The 20,514-nt window shown below is 41.8% G+C and overlaps 1 protein-coding gene across 3 annotated transcripts in view; it reads left to right on the top strand.

Annotated features, from left to right (window-relative positions):
- The window catches only part of MAST4 (microtubule associated serine/threonine kinase family member 4), a 153,668-nt gene extending 137,828 nt beyond the window's left edge, over window positions 1–15,840 (top strand). For 2 of the 3 annotated variants that reach the window (XM_025201389.1, XM_025201390.1), the window contains 6 exons: window positions 1,670–1,917; window positions 4,746–4,868; window positions 6,839–6,889; window positions 7,828–7,964; window positions 8,267–8,448; window positions 9,563–15,840. In XM_025201389.1, the coding sequence (XP_025057174.1) occupies window positions 1,670–1,917; window positions 4,746–4,868; window positions 6,839–6,889; window positions 7,828–7,964; window positions 8,267–8,448; window positions 9,563–13,425 (4,604 nt within the window). In that variant the 3' untranslated portion in view covers window positions 13,426–15,840. The remainder of the gene's footprint in view (window positions 1–1,669; window positions 1,918–4,745; window positions 4,869–6,838; window positions 6,890–7,827; window positions 7,965–8,266; window positions 8,449–9,562) is intronic. The other variant, XM_014518884.2, reaches the window with a different exon arrangement.
- Window positions 15,841–20,514: the final 4,674 nt, after the last annotated feature.

Raw genomic sequence — 20,514 nt, 5'->3', positions numbered from 1 at the left:
ACCATGATTGCAAAGATTTACCCAAGCACCAGTTCATTTCTTCTCTCCCCATTTTCTAGAAAAATAAAGAATCTGGGTAAACTTCGCTGTAGCCCACAGCCAAACCACTAACTGGTAATGAATATAGAGCAATTCAGGATGAAAATAGTCTGAGTTAAAGCAGGGAGACTTTGCTGGTGTTTGAATGCCTGGAGATTCACTTATTTGGGAGTAAAAAGAATACTTGTGATGTTGCATAGTGCAGTGCAAACGTTAACTATAATCCTTACAACATATCTGTGAGAGAAGAGAAGGTACCTGCATTTTACAAGGAGAAGTCCAGATGAAGAGTGCATGACATGCCTTGCTGGGGTCATAGCTGGGATTAAAAATCATGAATACCCCACACATGCTTTCAGGTTTACCCCTTATATATGCCACCTGTCCAAATAAGATCTTTGTCTGAAGAGTATGGATGTTTTCTTGCTAGAGTCCTGTACCAGTAAGGCCATGATTCAGTATTTCTGCTTGTAGAAAGGTTGTAATGCATTCTACGTGTAAACAGGGTAAATTAAATGTTAAACCAGATTAGGAAGCAGATACCAAGGTAAATTGCAGTCAGTTAGCATTTAGTGCTGCAAATCCTGTGATTGGTTGTACTCTAGTTGTGGTTTGGACATTCTTTAACTCCTCATAAAAATAATTTGATAGCCCAAAGATGAGGCAAACTGACTTTACTACTCAAAAACATAAAATCACACTTTTCTTTTAATTGGAATGTTATTCTATGAAATCCAAGCTGAGGCACTGCCAAGGTATAAAACTTTTGTCACTATAGTTATGCTATACTACAGATGTAGCAAAAAAGTGCTTTCTTCTAATACAGCTGATAAGCTAGATCTGTACAGCAAATGAAATATTCTGTTTCGTTGCAAATGTACCTTTTTGCAGGTATGCTGTGACTATACATGAACTTTTGCCAGCATAGATTTGCCTCTAAAAACTGTTACCCATAACCAGTGTTCCTCTGCCAGCAAAGGTTTCCTGGTTTAGACTCAGCTTATCTGAAGTAGCAGGCTGAAAATAATAGTGGTTTGTTAAGACAATGTTGAGTTACTTGTGTAAGTGGGAATTAAAATGACTGGTTTTATAGCAATCATCATAAAACTTAGAACCCAACCCAAATTATCTGTATGAAAGCTTTCTGTATTGCTGATAGACATTATCAAGTGGAAGTATGCATCTGGGAGATGCATATGCTGATGCAGTTGATGTAATTCCCTCTCTGCATGCTTGTTGAAAAAGGATTTAAGGATTTTTTTTTTCTTTCAGTCTTCAGGAAATATTTTCTAGTATCATAAAAACAGCTTATATCCCAAGAGTAGCCATAACATAAGGCATGTGGTGTAAATAAAAATACACTCCAAGATAAAGTTGTATTTTCAAACTTTTAAGGAGTTCTTAATATTAAATAAAAGGTAAAAACAAAAAATATTTTGATAGATATCTTCCAATTGTCATATTTATGTTGCTACTAAAGGAGTGAGGGTTTTGTTTGCCTGGAAGCTAGTTTTTAGCAATTTAGACAAAATTTACCACATTTTCGGTTATAAGATTTTAACTTGTATATTAATATTATATATTTTCAATGTTTTGAGATCATGTGATTAATCAAAATGTGTTCCAACAGGAAGATCATCTGTTCCAGATGTGTTTGGCATTTCTCCTTTGGGAAGTCCTATGTCCCCTCATTCCCTTTCTTCAGATCCTTCATCCTCCAGAGATTCATCTCCTAGTCGTGAATCCTCAATTGCTGCTGCAAGTCCTCATCAACCTATAGTAATTCACAGTTCAGGAAAAAAGTATGGCTTCACAATCCGAGCAATCAGAGTCTATGTGGGAGACAGTGATATCTACACAGTGCACCATATTGTTTGGGTAAGAATAATTCTCCTCAATGTCTTAATACCAGAGTTGAAAACTAAGCTTTGCAGTTAGATTTCAGACTGCATCAGATAATGGTTCATAGGCAGGGTACCCATTATCTCAGTGGTGGCCATTCTGATCAGTTGCATGCTCAAGATGAAACGCACCACCTTTGACCCCGGGTGAAGCAAGTTTAAAGTTAGAGTCACTTTGTTACAATAGTGTCCCCTGTAGGATCATGCATAAGAGCTGCTGTTCACTATGGAGCAGCAACAGTCAGTCACCCCCACTTCAAGCCCACTCTGACTCTGACGTTTGCACAGATCCTGTCTGAACACCTGGCTGAGTATGAATCATTTGAACTTTTAAATTGGACTTCAACTTGTACACCTAGCTATACAGTTTGCAGTTTGTTCTGTGTCAGTTGGTTATATAATTAAGTGACCATGTGACTGCAATCAATCAAATCATTTTAATCATGCAATATTGTTTCTGTCCAATTGTTTCTGTACCCAGTTGGTGCAGTATAGAACTCATCCAGCTCGTATGAATTACTGACTGAATCTTGGTTATTGAATATTTGTATTTGCTGTTTGATTGTTAGTATCATTTATCTAAGTTGTACAACAGCAATTATTTTATCTAAAATTGGGCAAATAATTTAGAATCGATCTGGGGATATTGTAGTTTTCTTTCATGGTCTTGTTCATGGACAGAAAAAAGTATGAAATTTAATCAATATTTTATTGGTCCTGAATTTCTTTTTTATTTTTCTCTGGTATCTACAGGTCCAAGTTAGGCCAGTAGACAGAGTAGTGATTGTTCCTTGTCTTTTGTCAACCCATTCACTTTGTTAGACAAGGGACTATTTTCTGTTGTAAAAGAAAAATTTCAACTAGCTTAAAAAAGATTTAGTTTCTTGTATTTTTTTTCACTCACGGTTTGTAGGGAACCTTTAATGTAGCCAGCTACTTGTGGTTTGAACATTTATATTAAATGGCTGCAATGTATGACTTTGATACTGAGGCTAATACAGCTACTCCTCGCCCCCACTGTGCCTGTACTTGGGCCACTTGCACCTAAAAGCATAGCTTCTCTGAAGAAGCCTATTTGTTTTCAGAAGTGCCGTGTGCAAATCACATGTATGCTGAAGGAGTTAAGAAAAATAATATTCAATATACGCTACCTTAAAATTTAAAATGACTGCAAATATTTTTAGCCCTTCAGGTGTTGTTGATTTTAATGGAATTGACGTGGCTTTAGTGGCTGCAGATTACATTTAAAATTAAGGAAATGACTTGAACGACCTGTTGTTCTAATTTTAAATCTCTCTCTCTCTATTCTTCAGTAACTTTGCACTGTGGAAGCTGTCAGAGCCAGCACATGGGGCCAGTCAGCAGGGCACTACGTGGAGCACGCGCCAATGCAGTGTGCACAGCCAGTTGAGCCCCACACACCACACGAAGTACATGCTGGCCCAGGGCCTTGCTGTGCATACAGCCCCCCAGGGCATGTGTTGCCTGTGGTGCGTGAGCTAGACTTGGTGTTGCATTGGGTTCTGGGGTTCAGGCTGCGTGCAGCGCTCTGAACCAACCTCCTGTGCTGCCTGCAGTGCCTGGTCCAGCTTGCACACTGTAGGCAGCGTGCACCCTGTGCTGGACCCAGGGGCTGGCTCATGTTGTATGTGGCACACAGGCTGGACCCAAGACCTAGGGAGTCAGTCCTGGTCTGACCTGCAGACCACCTCAAGGATGCTTATCCAGCCCATAGGGAAGGATGAGTTGTTTTTTGGGGGGTTTGTTTTTTTGGTTTTTTTTACACCATGCTATAAAGGATGGTTAGCTTTCTTTTCTTTCAAACAAATGTTCTAGATTTGGACTTTGCTTATCTTTAGTTACCTGAATTCTCAGTCTGAGTCAGTTGTTCACCTGTTCTGTATCTCTGTAACAGCTGGCCCCATCTGAAGCTCCTTTATGTTAGTGAAATAATCACAGTGCTTCAGTGGGCTTTAGATGAGGCGTAGACCCCAGAAGAACTGTAACACTTCTCTACAAGTGTTATAGTGTTTACAAGTTAATATTAAGATGGAATTAGTAGGATGATTATTTTTTTATGTCCTGCAAGATCTCTAATGCTGTTTTCAGTGTCAAAAAGTCATCGTCAAAAAGAGATAGTTATTACATTAAAACAGAGAGTGCTTACTGACAGAATAAGGATTACCAAGACCTCATACAGACATTCAGTTGTAGCTCTCTCAGGAGAAGTTATGATTGTATAGATGTTCAGGCTTTTTTTCCTAGACTAGAGTAAAATTTTGACTGCATCAGGAGAAAATTAATCCAGAAACAACCAGGGTTTAATCACTCTTGGGAGAGTTTTTCCTGGGAGAGCAAGTGTCTATACATGGTGCAGCTTTGCTCAGAAGAGAACATAGTCCTCCAGTATCCCCCTCCCAATACAAGGGAGACAACGTGTTGCAGAACATGCCCCTTCACAATCTTCACATTGTGTTGCAGAGAAACAGGCTGACCCTGAGTAGTCTGGATCAGCCAATCAGGGCTTCTGCATACATTGCTGCAGTCTGTCACGAATCGGATTAAGGGAGCCTGCAGAGCATGCTGAGATGTATGCACAGGCCACCCCTGACTGAACAGTGTCATTACTGTAAGCTCTCCATTCTTCTGGGCCTCAGCATTCAAATGTTTATACATGCACCTCTGGGCAAGTCTCTTTACCCAGGAGAATAAACCTGGGCAATTTCTCCCGGGTTATTCGAAACTGTGTATGCAGCCAGAGTCATTTTGTTTATGAGAGCTTTTCTCTTTTTACCTGATCTCCAGAATGTAGAAGAAGGAAGCCCAGCTTATCAAGCAGGACTAAAGGCTGGAGATCTGATTACTCATATCAATGGAGAACCAGTACATGGTCTTGTTCACACTGAAGTCATAGAGCTGTTGCTGAAGGTACCATATTACTTTTTAGACCAACTTTATACTTCAGCTTTGTACACCATCACTGGTGGGATTTCTTTTTATTTTCCCAATTCCTTTTCCTTCAAGGGATAGTTGTTATCAGAAGAGCAACTGACTAAGCTCTGCAGAAAAGGACCTTGGAGTTACAGTGGACAATGAGATGGATATGAGTCAACAGTATGCCCTTGTTGTGAAGAAGGTTAACAGTATACTGGGCAGCATTAGTAGGAACATTGCCAGCAGATTGAGGGAAGTAATTCGTTACCTCTATTCTGCACAGATTAGCCAAACCTGGAGTACTGTGTCCAGTTTTGGGTTCCCCACTATAGAAAGGATGTGGGCAATTTGGAGACAGTCCAGCAGAAGGCAACAAAAATAGTTAGAGGGCGGGGGCACGGGACTTAAGAGGAGAGGCTGAGGGAACTGGGCTTATTTAGTCTGCAGAAGAGAAGACTGAGGGGGGATTTGATAGCCTTCAACTACCTGAAGAGGGCTTCCAAAGAGGATGGAGTTAGACTGTTCTTAGTGGTGGCAGATGACAGAACAAGAAGCAATGGTCTCAAGTTTCAGCAAGGGAAATTTAGGTTGGATATTAAGAAAAACTTTCTTACTAGGAGGGTGGTGAAGCACTGGAGTGGGTTACCGAGAGAGGTGGTGGAATCTCCATCCTTGGAGGCTTTTAAGGCCTGGCTCAACAAAGCCAAGATGAGGATGGTCCTGCTTTGAGCAGGTGGCTGGACTAGATGACCTCCTGAGATCCCTTCCAACCCTAATTCTCTATGATTCTAAGACTTATTTTGTGTTTGTCAAGCTACAAGTCTAAACTGATAGTTGGACAGCTATAAAAAGTAGCCAGTGAATCCATAAATACTACTATGTCGTTTAATTTCTCAGATTGTTCTTGGTATTTCTGCTGATACAGCAGATGTATAGAAGGAAATTCAGGGTACTGATGTTCAAATGTCCACCATCCCATCCTCTTTCAAAATGCAAAGATAACTTTTTTTGGTAAATAGAAAAAGCACAGTTCCTTTAATGCCTATTTATTTTGATTCATAGCAGTTTTTCAAGCATTTCAAACTATTGATGATAACTTTGTTTAGAGTGTGCCTATTCTGATACAGAATAAGTAGGGAAAATTTCAAAAGGGGAGTAGTAATCTGAGATAAAGAAAGGGAAGTAGGGACTGTATGTCTCAGTGGCAGAATGTTCAAAGTAGCTTAACTCAGGCAAAGCTAGGCGAGCTGTATGAAACATCTTTACCTTTAAGTTGCTTTTCTATGGATGAACTCATGCACTGGTAGAGTTCTGAAAGATCTGACCAGGGCCTACCTTAGGTAAGTTTATATTTGTTTTTCTTCGGAAATTTTTTTATTCACTTTTTTCAAAGAACAGTATTTTTTTAATACATTGTTTATCTGATTCCATTTCTTTTAAAAATTTTGCAGCAAAGACTAAAAGCATGTCAGTGTTGTTTTACACCGCAATATGTTTGCTTTCTATAATACTAATTTCATGGTGCTATGTACTGTTTCACCTGTCAAAGTGATCAGTCTGTCATAAGTGTGAAGTAGGATTGAACACATTGGTAGTAGAGTATGAAGATACTAGAAAAGAGCCAAAATATATTTTTTTCTTGAAATATTTTTTATCTCCTATGAAACCAGAGGAACTTTAAAATTAATATTGTGAACAGATATGCCATGAAACAAACTGATTGAATGTAAGCAGTCAGTTCCCTCTACTAGGTTTCTCCCTATGCATCTAAAGTGCAGGCAGGAGAATTTATTTACGTTTTGAGGCTTATTAATGTAGAATTTTAAAAGGTAATTTGAAAGAAAAATAAAGATTGATAGAAGAGCAGTGTATAGACATTGTTCTCCCAAAAGTAAATTCAACACAGGATAGTAGATTTTAGCAAAAGATACTAAATCCAATAAAGTAATTCCATATTCTTTCAGAGTCCAGTTACAAAGAGAGATTCCATTCTGATAACCATCTATTTTTGGCAGGTGATTTTTTTTTGTATCAATACAGAACTGTGGATCATTAAAATACAAATTCTTACTAATTTCCAACCAATCTGATATGCTAGTGGAAATTCCTTATTTACTTGCATACTGCATGCACCCTTTCCCCAAATATCAGCCTTCCAAAACTGGGATGTGTATTTTAAGCAGGAAAGTTGATTTTCTTCACCAACAGAACTTCACTGTATAGAGGCACTGGATAGAAACTGTGCTACAAGATGGTTGCCAGCTTCTCTGTCCCTTCCAGTGTGCAGGAGGAAAGAGTTCGGTATTAACACTTATAGGCACCAATTTTTGGCAAGTTTTACCTAATAGGAAGGGTATGGGGGACATATAGTACTGCAGTGGGGGTCGTCTCAGTACTACAAATCCCATAACCTTTGCAATGTAATGACTAGTTTCTTGAGGCAGACTGGCAGTTCACTGAGGTAGCTCATTCAAGGTGCATTGACAGCTATTTTCTTTTTCTGGGAAAAAGGGGGAAAGCATCTATTAAAGTTATCCCCTTCAAACGTCTTTAAAATGTGCAATTTTTGGCCAGTCTGCAGTTTCCTAATAAATGAAAACAAATAAAGACCTATCCCTGAGCCTTGTTTTGAAAGACCTTCAGAAAACATGGCTCCATCATGCTGACTGGGTACGCTCTTTCACAGGAGCTTGGTTAAGAATTTTTCAATGTTCATTTATATAGCAGGCACCAGCTTTCACTGTGTAAGTGGCAAATAAGGTAACCTGGCAATTTTTGTATGTTTTGTTTCCTGGTGTCTAGTGCCTAAGTATATGGAGTGCTTATCTGTAGTGTCATCAGCTGCTTCAAGGCAGGGTTTGTGTTTTGTCGCATTCATATCATAATAGAACTTCAATTGAAAGGAAAGTGGTTCTGTATTACCCACTCCTAAATGTTCTCATCATTTTGGCAGAGTGGGAACAAAGTGTCAATTACTACAACTCCTTTTGAGAACACTTCAATCAAAACAGGACCAGCCAGGAGAAACAGCTACCGGAGCCGAATGGTTAGGCGCAGTAAGAAGACCAAAAAGAAAGAAAGTCTTGAGAGGTGAGTGATGGTTTTGTTTTTTGAAGAGTATATTGCTTTCAGATGAAGAAAGGAATAGCATGGAAGATGTTTTATTAATTTGTATATAATTAAGCCATTTTATGACTCCTATTTGTTGTTCTATTTATCTGCAATTCACTCTGTTGCTTAAACCCTAGAAGTTCTACCGTTTTATGTCTTCTCGTATAAACATAGTAGCATTCAGACTTGTGGGGCTGAAGGGGATGGTATTAAAGCCAATCCATGTGTCAGCAGTGTATTTTGTTCACCTTACCTTCTCATAAGTGCTTTTCTTGCCATAGGAGGAGGTCTCTTTTCAAAAAGCTAGCCAAGCAGCCCTCTCCTTTGCTTCACACCAGCAGAAGTTTCTCTTGTCTTAACCGATCACTTTCATCAGGAGAGAGCTTGCCTGGTTCCCCAACTCACAGCTTGTCTCCCAGATCTCCTACGCCAAGTTACCGCTCCACACCTGACTTCCCTTCTGGTGAGTACTGTTGGGTAGGAAAATATTGAGAGATTGAAATGCACACTGCTTTAAGATCACAAAGTCTCTATTGCATTCCCATGAGAACAGTCACCCAAGTGAAACCCTAATCATTTTGAATATTCTGTTTTTGAAAAAAACACATCATAGCATAAAATCCAACTTCTGTGTGTTACAGAAGTTCTTAAAAAGAAACTGTCTTGTAGATTTGGCTTAATTGTTTTATTGTTGTTGTTTTGTGCTAAGTCTAAAATTAATTGAGCAAATAACACTTAAGCAATAAAGAAGGTACAGTATAACATTAAAAATCTGGAATTCTCAAAAATCCAGCACATTGGGGAGTATTAACAGCCAGTCCCAGAGCAGCAAAGGGGGAAGCTTGCATGCGGTGGCTGCTGCTGCCATCCACTACCCGCCACCCACATTGCCACTCCACGTGTGGCTGCTGCTCTAGGACCAGCCGCCGCCACCCCACTCCCTCGGGGCCACTGCTTCGATTTCAAAAATCCAGATTTTTCACATTTCCAGCAGGTGCTCGGTCCCGAGCATGCCAGATTTATGAGGCTATACTGTACAGCAAACAAAGACTACAGTTGGCTGAGAGATGATGGTAACTACAGGCATAAAAATGGCACTAAAGACAACATTTTTAGATCATGGGACCAGCATGGCGTATAACAACTGCTGATTAGCTCTGGAAAATTAGGTGGGGTTGAGAACATAGTAGACCTTAAAATCAAATAATTTTCATAACTAAAAGATTCATCCTTCTCCCATTCTAATTCTACCCTCATTTTAGTTGCTGTGAAAATGAATTTGTTGCATTCAAGCCGTTACTGAAAGTTTAAATCATCCAATAGTATGGAATTTTGCTTTGAAATGGTGGACAGTAGCCATTCACTTTTAACTCCAGTGGCAGAATTGCTTCCAAGTTAAATGTAAGCAAAAACAAGAACGTGGTAATAAGAGTGAGACTTTTTCAGTCCAGTAACTCGAAGTCTTCCAAACCCTGGAATGTTGTGACAGTTCTTGATCAGAACCATTTTGATGCATTGGCTTTTAGTAATTAGAGGAAGGAATCTTGATCATATTATATTTGTTTTTCTTTTTTTAGGTACAAATTCTTCTCAGAGTAGCTCTCCTAGCTCAAGTGCTCCAAATTCTCCTGCTGGATCAGGACACATAAGACCCAGTACTCTTCATGGCTTGGGTCCAAAGCTTGGTGGACAAAGATATAGGTCAGGAAGACGTAAATCAGCTGGCAGTATTCCTCTGTCTCCCTTAGCACGAACGCCATCTCCAACTCCCCAACCAACATCTCCCCAGCGATCTCCATCGCCATTACTGGGGCATTCCATTGGAAATTCAAAAATAGCTCAGGCATTCCCTAGCAAAATGCACTCCCCTCCAACTATTGTGAGGCATATTGTTAGGCCAAAGAGTGCAGAGCCACCGAGGTCTCCGCTGTTAAAGAGGGTCCAGTCTGAAGAGAAGCTTGCACCCTCCTATGGCAGTGATAAGAAACACATATGTTCACGTAAACACAGCTTGGAAGTGACCCAAGAGGAGGTGAATAAAGAATTGTCCCAAAGAGAAGTAACTCTTCAGAGTCTGGAGGAGAATGTGTGTGATGTACCATCACTCACCCGAGTCAGGCCTGCAGAGCAAGGCTGCCTGAAACGCCCTGTTTCCAGGAAGTTAGGTAGGCAAGAGTCCATTGACGAGCTGGATAGAGAGAAACTTAAGGTCAAGATAGTCATGAAAAAGCAAGATCTTTCTGAAAAAGCCAACACTATACCTGAGCCTAGTGGTGAGTTGGAACATCCTGCTACTCTAAGACTGGAGGAAAGAGACAAAAAAACATTTCAAAAGGCTTTGGAGAGATCAAATCAGTTTGAAACTAAAATCACCTCTCTAGAGACTCATTCAGGAGGTAGCATTCTCAAAGATATGCTTCACAAGAATGCAAACATGAGATCAAATGATTGCACTGCTCTGGATAAACAGATGCCATGTCATGGCCCTCCACTTAATGAACTCGGTCATATCTCTTACGACTTCAAAAGAATCTCTCCTCCATGTACACTGCAAGATGTGCTACCTCACTCCACTGACAGAATGCTAAATGGAAAGGGGGAAAATGCAGATAAAAATGTTCCAACAAAAGACTTAATCAAATTTGAAAGATTAGATGGTAAGCTTGCAAATATTGATTATCTCAGGAAGAAAATGTCCTTTGAAGAAAAAGATGACAGCCTCTGTCCAGTGCTAAAGACCAAGCTGACTTCAAATGTTCATGAATGCCTTCAACTTAATACAGTAAGACCCATAAATATACAGCAGGATTCCACTACAGCTGCTGATAGTAGAGCATTTATCAGCAGTGCTCATGCTGCTCAGATTAGCTCAGTTTCTTTTGTTCCCCTCAAAGCCTTGAATGGCCGAGTGGAAACTGGTGTGGAAAAATCATCCTTGATTACTACTGAGTCTCCTGTCAGAAAAAGTCCATCAGAGTATAAACTGGAAGGAAGATCAGTTTCTTGTCTGAAACCAATTGAAGGCACTTTAGATATTGCCTTACTATCTGGGCCACAGACTTCAAAAACAGATCTTCCTGTATGTGCCCTGCCAGAAGGTCCGAGTACCAGCAGCAGTGTGGGATATTCCATGCCTCAAGCATCTCAAGGCAGTGGTATAAATAGAGACATGCCCTGTCAGAAAGAGTTGCTGTTATCCTGTTCAGAGTCTAACAAATCCAACCTCCTTGAGCCCCAACTCCTACAATCAAGGAAGGGTTCTCCGAATTCACCTGTAATCCCTGTGACCACAGAAGTAGAAAGGGAGAAAAGGATTTCTCACCCAAGTGCTAAATGCAGTTTCTCAGTCAACGAAGTGAATCAAAAAAGAGAGGACTCCTATTCAAAACAGGCAGATCATGCAGCTGAGGCAAAATCACAAGCTGTTCAACATCAGTGTGCCAAGCCTGTCCCAACATCCTCCAAGGCTTCCACAGCCCAGGATTTTCCTGAAAAAGCTGTTGGAAAACAGAGACAAACCCAAAGGGAGTTGCCAATCAAGTACCCTCTGGCCCAAAGAAATTCTGAATCTCTCCCTGCAAAGGCTGAGGTGAACAGAGATTTGCCTGTGAAGCTGTCCGTTGGCGATGTTTTTACAAGTGAATCCAAAATCATTCAGAGAATCTCTGCTGATTTTGCAGTCCCACTTCAGACAAATGCGACAAAATTGCAGACACCTGGCTTAAAGGCAGAACCTAAAGATGGCAAAGGGTCGCCAAAACAAGTTGCTAAAGATGGTGCTAACCCTGCTGGTGTTTCTGTAGAGAAGAATGTGAACAAGCAGAAAGTTATCACAGACTCAAAGAATGAAACTTCCTTGTCCAAAAGGTCAGTGCAGCCATCTACAAACACTGATCCTAAAAGTGAAAAGTCTTTGCTGGGTTCATCTATACAGAAGGACAACTCCAAAGACTGGGGAAAGAAAGAGCTGAAACAGTCCAGCAACACACAGCTTCAGACAGCTGAGAGACTGGTGCTCAACCAGGCTACTGGGCAGCAACTTAGCTATTCAGGATCCTCTTCTGTAAGAGAGTCTGTGAATAGGAACCGTGTAGATGCTCATGTAGGTGTTCAAGAGCAGGTCAAGCCTGGCACACCATCTATGGAAACGAGCAATAATAAATCCAGGCAGGTACCTGACACAAGTTCCTCTAAGTCTAAACCCTTTGACAAAGTAACATTGTCACAAAAACAATGCACTGCTAACATAAAAGAAAAAGAGGTACTCGTTCAGCCCTCTGCCAGTTCCCGGAAAGATGGGAAGCCTGCCAGTAAAAGTATGCAAGATCCCCCTTGTTTTGTTTCAAGCTCTGAGAGAAGACTAACTAATGAGTATGTTCAGGTAGACAGGCCTGTGGTTTTGGAACGTGCATCAGTATCTGCAATTCAAAGTGATAGAAGCACTTCTGAGAGCAAATCCAAACCCTCTTGTATTGGCCATGTATCTGCCATCCCAGAAAACATTAAGCCATCTCAAAGGCCAGAACCAGCAGGCTTCAGTGAGCTTGCTGATCAAAAGCAACTTTACACAAGTGAAAAGCAAAGCATGCCTCCAAAGTTTTCCACTGTGAAGGACTCTCTCTCTCTGAGCAAACAGGCAGACAAGAGCCCAAGTAGTCATATTATCTCTGCAGACAAAAGACCCGAAGGAAAAAAATTCACTGAAGCACTTTATGTTCAAAATGACAATGGGAAATTGGAGCCCAGCATTTCCCTCGTGAACTGTGATGCCAGAGGGAAAGGAGCAGAAAAAGCAACCTTAGGGAGCAAAGGCTCTCAAGATTCAAAAGGAAAAGGGCAGGTGAATCAGAAACAGCTAACAGATGCAAGCAAGCAGATTGCAACAAAACATCCATCATCTGCCACTGTGCAGAGTTCATGCTGTGCAGCTGCAACCCCAGCAAAGCAGTTGATTTGTCCACCTAGTTTCCCTGAATGCAAGCAAGAAGCATCTGTTTTCTCTTCAGCAAACAATGATGCCTCTTCAACCAAGGTTCAGGGCAGCTTGCCAGAGGTTCCTGTAGCAAGCTCTAAGGAACTGAAAAAGCCAACCAGCTGTTCTACAGGGGATGGTAAGATGGTAATGACTAAAAGTATTTCACTCGTGACCTTGCCTAGTGCTGCTCTCCCACCAGAAGCACTTCATCCTGCTTCAAACCTTGGGGGGAAATCTGGAAATCAAGAGAGGTCTCTTTCCTCTAACAACACTGTGGATGTAAAAGGAAAAGACACCAGTCAGGCCCAGCCTCCTTCTACAAGAAAACTGAATGTAGGTAAAGATATCCCTAGGTCAGTGACCACACCTGACCGCCCTCATGCACTTTCTTCTGATAAAGATTCAGCACGGCAGAGGCGAGGAAAGGATGCTGCCCGGAGCAGCCCTCACAAAAAGTCCTCTTAATAGCAGCACCAGGCAGATAGGACTTGCAGACTTTACCTGAAATTGTTAATGTGTCTTCACTACCTTCTGAAACCAGCACTGTGTGATATCTTCATGCGGCAATGCTTTCATGCCACTGAAGTAGAGGGCAGGGTGTATAGAAAGAGGACCTTTTTCCAAATGCCTTCCCAAATGTAACCGGTAAAACTGTTACCCTATGTATTTGTACAAAAATACCTTTACAGTTGAGAATTGTTGAAGAAAAATTTCCTCTGTAAATACGTAGTGCTGTGTTTTTGGTTTGGAATGTAGCGTAAATACTTTGCTGCTGAGCGGATTGTTTACTATAATTTTTTTTTGTAAGATAGTTGCTTGCCACTTATTTGCCACAATCAACTACGAAGCAAAATTACTAATACTCAGACCTAAGTTAAAGACGTAAAAATATTGGTCTGATTGAAAGGGAAAAAAATATCGCATTTTTACTTGTTAAAAAGTCTAGGTAAAGTTCAAAACAATAAGTAGAAAAGAGTAAGTACAGTGACCGAATAGGAGTTTTTATGCATATTTTTAACAACCAGAAATTTTGATAGTACTGTATCTGGATAGTTTCACCAGATGTAATATAAGACCTAACCACATCTTGGGACAGACATAATTAAAAAGCAAGGGAGAAGCCTCCATTTTTCACTACAGTCTGTTAAGTGTAGTGTTATCTGGTGAAACCGATGTTCTCATCTTGTCCTTAGGGAATGTGCTCTGGGACCTTCACCTTGGACAAGGCTGAGACTTCAAAGCACAGGTGTGCTGAGTTTCTGCTGCAACTCTTGGTTTCCTTAGGTTTTTTAAATTCAGGCCTTTATAGTGTGAGGCACAAGTAGAAGCACAGAGTTGCAGTACAATGGCCATCCCTGTTTCTTAATGAATGTAAAAAGTGTGAATTATCACAGCATATAGGCTAGAGTAATCAGCTTCATGTAGTTAGCTTTTTTCGGTTTTATGACAATTGTGGTAAAAAGGAAAAAGTGGTGTCGGTATCATATCTTCAGAAAAGATCAGGACATCCGATGCATTTTAATACATAGCTGGGGCCTTATGTTGTAGACTAAACTTGCTGTTTTTAGCAAGTAATCCTTGGTTTCACATTCATTTCTAAAGGCATTGAGTAGCTCCATACATTTCATAACATGAACTCTTTATTTGTATGCAAAAAAGTAAATATTGTAATTTTAAAAAAGCATTTTTGTAACAAAAGGACCTGTTGGAGCTATTTGGTGCTAGAATGTGACTGTCTTTTTACTTTTGCTAAGCCTTATTTAAATTTTGTATACTGTGGAACATGTAGAATTTGTCTGATCATTTTAGTGTGGAAGTATTTGGTTTGTTCTGAAGGACAAAAGGTAAAATTTGAAATGTGCAGGAGCACAACAGAAATATGGGTGAGAGGTTTTAAATGACTGGGCTCAGTAAAATGGTATTTTTAATTATTTCTGTTATAAATACCCATGTAAGAGCTAATCTGTGAGTTTCATCTGTAATATCTTTGTCTTTAGAGCTCTAAACTTGTTCATAAGCATAGTGTAATTTTGGCTTGGAGGTTTGCAAGACACCTGCCAGAGTTCTAAATTCATTTCCCCCTAGAAAAGGATTTATTCTGCTGATTAGCTAGGTTTGGATTCACTGCAATGAATCCCTGATGGAATGATAAAATTGCAAGACAGTCCTAATGATTTTTCATGTGGCACACTAGGACATTCATTTTCCCTTCTATGCATTTATAGATGATACAGTGATCAGAAGAAAATATTTTGAAGATTTTTGGTGAGAGAGGTGGTCTCAACATTTGCAGAATAACTGTGCTTTGCCAGTTGTTATAACCGAACACTAGTGCACTTAGGTATCATGACATTTCTGTCTCAGAGGTATTTCCTAGTTTACAGTCTTTTGCATTTTTTTTTTAAACTGCCCTTTTGTTTGCTTTAAAGCATTATCTAGCTATTTGTTTACAAATGTATCTTTTTATGTATATTTTGTATAGCGCATTCGATTTCTGCCAAATAAGGTGGGGGGTTTTGTTTGTTTTTTGGTTGGGTGTTTTTTGTTGTTGTTTTTGAAGCGTAACAGTGCTTAAGCTTGCGTTCACGTAGTATGTGTTTGTTGGTGTTTACCTTACCAGTGAGCTATTAGAGATCTTCCTACATGTGTACTATCTGGTCAGTCTTTGCGTGATAGTAGGTTATGATGTGTTCCTTTGTAGACTTCCTGCTGTAGATTTCTCAGCTTACAAAAGCAGTTTGTTAGGGTCTGTGCAATAAAGTGTTTGCAGTCTTATTTTCTCTAAGAAACTCCCTATGGATGTCATAATTGTTGTATATTGAACAAAAATATTTATACTTATGCTGTTGCATAACATTGAAATAAAAATTGAGCATGAAAGAGTAATGAGTCATTCTTTTTAATCCCTTTCTCAGCCCCTTCTTAAATCTGCATTATACTGCGATGCTTTGGATCCATGGATTATTCTTTACTTGATTGATTAAAAAAAAAAAACCTGTGTGAGAATTGTTTTTCTTATTGCTGACCTGTTTTTAGTAAGCCTTAGGATGGCTTAGGTAATCCCTGGTTTGGCCACTGCCATGCTTTGTGATCGGGAACCAGGTAGTTAACCTCTGTGAGTGGCAATGATTCTATGATTCTGTTCCATAGATTCCATCTGTTTCATGGCAGTGATTGTAACCCAGCTTTGCAGTGCACTTTGAGAGCTGTTAATGAAAGGTGCTTTAACAACAACTGTGTGTTGTCACTACTATGAGGATAAGGTTCAGGAGCTTTTCTGGAGAGAAGGGAGGATTTCTGGCTGCTGAAAGGCAAGGTGAGATGTGGGAACTGCAGTTCCCCACACTTGGATATCTCCCCTCCCTTCTCCTGTATCCAGGATTCTTGACATGATCCATTTCTGTCTTGTTGGATGAGCCAGACCCCTGCCTCAGTCTGTGAACAGGAGGTGAGTTGAAATGGGAGGGCCTGTGTGGAATGAAGCAATGATGGGACCCAAGGTCCTTCTAATTCAGTATCTTGACTCTGCTGTTGACCAGAACTAGATGCTCGAGTAGGCCTATGTGGAGTAATCTGGCATCCCACTTGATCTCAGTAAATTAGGGAGTGGAACATATCCTGAAGCACAGTGTTGAATCTCTCCCCAAAAATGTGCATTGTCCTTAATTAATATAGTTCTGGAAAGTCTTGCATTCCACACAAATATCCAGTCTTTCAATTATGGTAAGTTCTTGGCCTCAGCACATTCCCATATGGTAGAATCCCACATCATAATTATATGTTTTGCGCAAGGTGATCTCTTTTATTGGTTTTGAATTTCTCACCATTTTAATTTCATTGAATGTCCCTTTGCTCCTCTGAAATCAGGAGTACAGAAGCATGCAGTATGCTGGAAGCAGACAAGGCTGTGAGCTATAGGAGGAGAATTTTGAGTACTCATTGGTCTCCATGGGAGTACCACTTATTCAAGCAGTTGAATCAGAAGTAAATTCGGGCTCCTGTTCAGTTGAGGGATTCATGCAGGAGTGATAGGTATTCTTCAGCCCCTCAAAAAAAGCCATTACAGATCAGTATGTGCAGACTTCACTGGTCCATGGATATAGATTCACTTTACTGTGACTTCCAGATTGGAGCAGTTCCTGGCAGTTGGAGGAGCTGAATGCAGGTGGCCATCCAGTGCCAGGAAATGCCTAACCCCAGGAATTACTGGCGTTGTTTGTTAGTCAAAACAGCCATGTTTGCTTAGTGTTGTTTTCCCTGTCCAAAGCCAGCTGGGGCAGGAAGTTGTTAATGTTGTTACTGCTGTTACAGACTCCCTGAAATCAGTACATGAAGAAAATGAGCAATAATTATATGGCGACCCAAACAACTTAATTTGTTAATTATTTTATTAAACTAAACAAAGTTGTTTGTCTGGCACCGTGCAGAATGCCTAGGAAAACAAGACTGCCCTTGTCCATAAGAACTTGAAAGACCTGCTGTGTCTTGCATCTTGTGCAAGCCACAGCTTAAGCTGGGCTCTGGGTAAGCAGGAGGCTTGAGTTTGCAGTTCAGACTGATTGCCACCAGAGGCCACTGGCACACTAGCTAAGCACACCCTTTTGCTCCCCGACTCTCTGCTCCTACCTTCCAAACTATGTGGTGCCCAACAGAGGGGCTGGTAGCTGTACCATGTCATTGCTTCAGTAGGGGAGATCAAGGACTGCATGGAGGAAACAAAAGAGGATAGAAAGGTGGTGGTGCAAGACATTTCAGGAGAAAGAGACTTTTGGGGGAACAGGACGGATTCATGAGCAGAATAAAGGGTGTAAGCAGCTAATGTGGAGACAGATTAGATGGGGTTAGGAGCACTCTTGGCTGCATCAGTCCTCTTTGAGGGAGAGTAAAAGATGCAGCCTAGCTCTGGAGGAAGGGAGAGTGAAACTCCCATCTGGCTGAGGAAATGACATGGGAGCATGAGCCTTTGTGTTCTCCTGGCCAGAGCTCAGACTGCTCTGGCAACTCCCATGTCCAACACAAATTCTTGTCTGTGTCCTCCACCCACCTTACCACCCCCAACATTGAAAGCTTCAAGCATCAGAGCTCTGTGTCCCCACCTCAGTTCCTGATGCCTATGAGAAGTCCTGGAGAACTCCAGGGAACTGCAGCCTCCACTCATTTCTTTTCAGCAACACCAATGTCGGGGCCCAAATTCAAATGCTACATAATTATCTAATGTCATAGGTTGTAATGTTGGTTATCACACTTGAAGCTGCACAGACTTTGGCAGTTTTAACATGAATTGATAACCTGTCCACATCACTGGGATATAACAGACTGCAGTTGCAGTAGCTATTCATCATCTCAGTGGAAGAGGTGTGTTTAAGAGGAATTTGAATGAGGAGTGGCAAGTGATAGAGAATTTAGAGTTCAAAGTCATAAGTAGCATGAGATGGAAGCTTGGGCACATCCAACATTCTGCAAAAGGGAGAACAGGACAGCACTGCAAGGGTGGCAGAACCTTAAGTCCTTAGGTCAGGTAAGAGTCCCCACCACTCACCACCACTCCCGGCACCCTTTTTCTTACCCACCATGCTCAGCAGCATCTCCCCTCCCATTCACCCCTCACCCATCTGCTGCTGCTGTTGTTGTCTGTGGCTGGCCTGGGGGATGGGAGGAGCTCTAGAGCTGTTCCTGCTCCACTCCAGCCAGGCTGTATGGGGAGCCAGGCTCAGTCAGGCACAGCAGCAGCAGTGGTGGAAGGTTCCGTCCCTGCATCCGTCCTTACCTGACAGGGAACACCTTGGAGAGAGAAGGCAAGGAGGGGAGGAAACTGCCTGCTGCCACTATTGTTGCCCAGGCTAAGCCCTGTTCCCTAATGCAGTCTGGCACTACAGGGACAGTGGCAGCAAACAGGTATGTGAGGAGGAGGTTGGGAAGGGAGGGGAGGGGACATGTCATTGAGAATAGAGGGGAAGTAGGGTGGGAATTCTTACCTGCTTCAGGGACTTAAAAAAATTCCCCTGCAGCATGGTCTGAAAGGGGATGTGACCATACCACTGCACCCCTTCTGGATCTGCTCCTGGATGGAAGCATAAGATGAGTGGTAGACAGAGCACAAAGGAAGGCCACTGGCTAGATCAGGATGTAACAGGGAGGCCTAAGAGTAGAGATGTAGGTAAAATCATTATAGATCAGGCTTGTGAAAGTTCAGGTATGAGGCTTGAATTTGATTAAAAGGAAGCTTGTAGATGTATTCAAAAAAGTATCTGCATCTTCCCATGTAGAAGTTTTGCAGTAGCATTAGCCAAAGATGAGGAAGAAAGAAATTTGAACATTATTTTTGGAATCACATTTATGTGCTATTTAAAACCCAGTAAGCTAGGTTTCAGGAGCTAAGTATCAGGAGACTGGGAACAATCTCCTAAAGCATGACCTTGTTAGTTAATCAGTTTGGATTTCCTCTCTGTAGATATAGAAGTTGAACCCTATGTTTCAAGCCATTGTAAATTATATTGTACTGCATTTTTTGTTACAACAGCAGGCTGGGAGTCAGGATGGTTTTGAGTTCAAATCCATTAGCCAGTGTTCATTCAACTCAGGCAATTCACTCAGTCTGCCTAGCTGTGCTTAAAAATTAAGACAGAGCAGAAGATGGCTAGCGTGTCAGATAAGAGCTCTACTGAGTAATAAATCCTATAAGGGAAAATCCAGTGTCATGGTCAGTTTGTATCCTTGCTAAGTAATCTAAAAAGACTTAACAAGTTTGACTCTGAGGCTAGGGACAGACAGCCAAAAAGCCCAAGGCTGAATTGATTCAATCGTTGTAGGTTTCTGTAAACTGCTTAGATTGAACGAATAAGAAAGTGAACTCATGTTCGCTTTTCAAATGTGAAAGGGAGTCAGACTCCTGCAGTGGCCCATACCAGGAGCCAGGGGACACTAGGACTCGCCTCCCAGTCTGCCGATAGTGGAGAGATGGGCAATTTCCCCAGCCGTGCCTCTTCTTTTGCCTCCAGTCAGCTGAGGAGGGGACTTGGGAGCCCTTGTACCAGACCTCCAGCTGGGGTCTCCCTAGTGCTGGAGAAGGAAGAGGAAGGAAGCCCCTAGTGGGTGTTTCTCTCTCTCTGTGCCCAGAGTTGAGTCTGGGCAGGCTGAGGAGCAGGCCTGAGGGGAAACCTGCTCCTCCCCCTGGACCCCAGACAGGGTGTCCTCTATGGGGGCGGGATTCGCCAGCAGGGCACCTCTTCCTCTCTCTCCCCATGCCTGGAGCCAGTCCCCCTAGCAATGTCCCCTCCACATCTGGGGTGGCTGAGGACGGGGGGGAGGGGGAGTTCCTCCCCTCTGCCTGGCACTAGACCCCCCACCCGGGGTCACCCTGGTGTGGGAGAAGTGGGGGGAACCCCCAGCATGGTGGTTCTCCACCCCCTCCCACCTGGAGCCAGGAGCTGGGCTGGTCTCCTGGCCATGCCGCTTCCTTGGCCAGCAGCCAGCTGAGGAAGGAGTTGGGGGGGATCCCCAGGTGGGCTGTGCCAGGTGCAGGGATGGGAAAGCCCTCAGTGGGAGCCGTTCCCC

Source organism: Alligator sinensis, unplaced genomic scaffold, assembly GCF_000455745.1.
Source record: "Alligator sinensis unplaced genomic scaffold, ASM45574v1 scaffold159_2, whole genome shotgun sequence".
Taxonomy (NCBI): Eukaryota; Metazoa; Chordata; order Crocodylia; family Alligatoridae; genus Alligator; species Alligator sinensis.
This window is presented reverse-complemented; position numbering and strand designations above follow the sequence as displayed.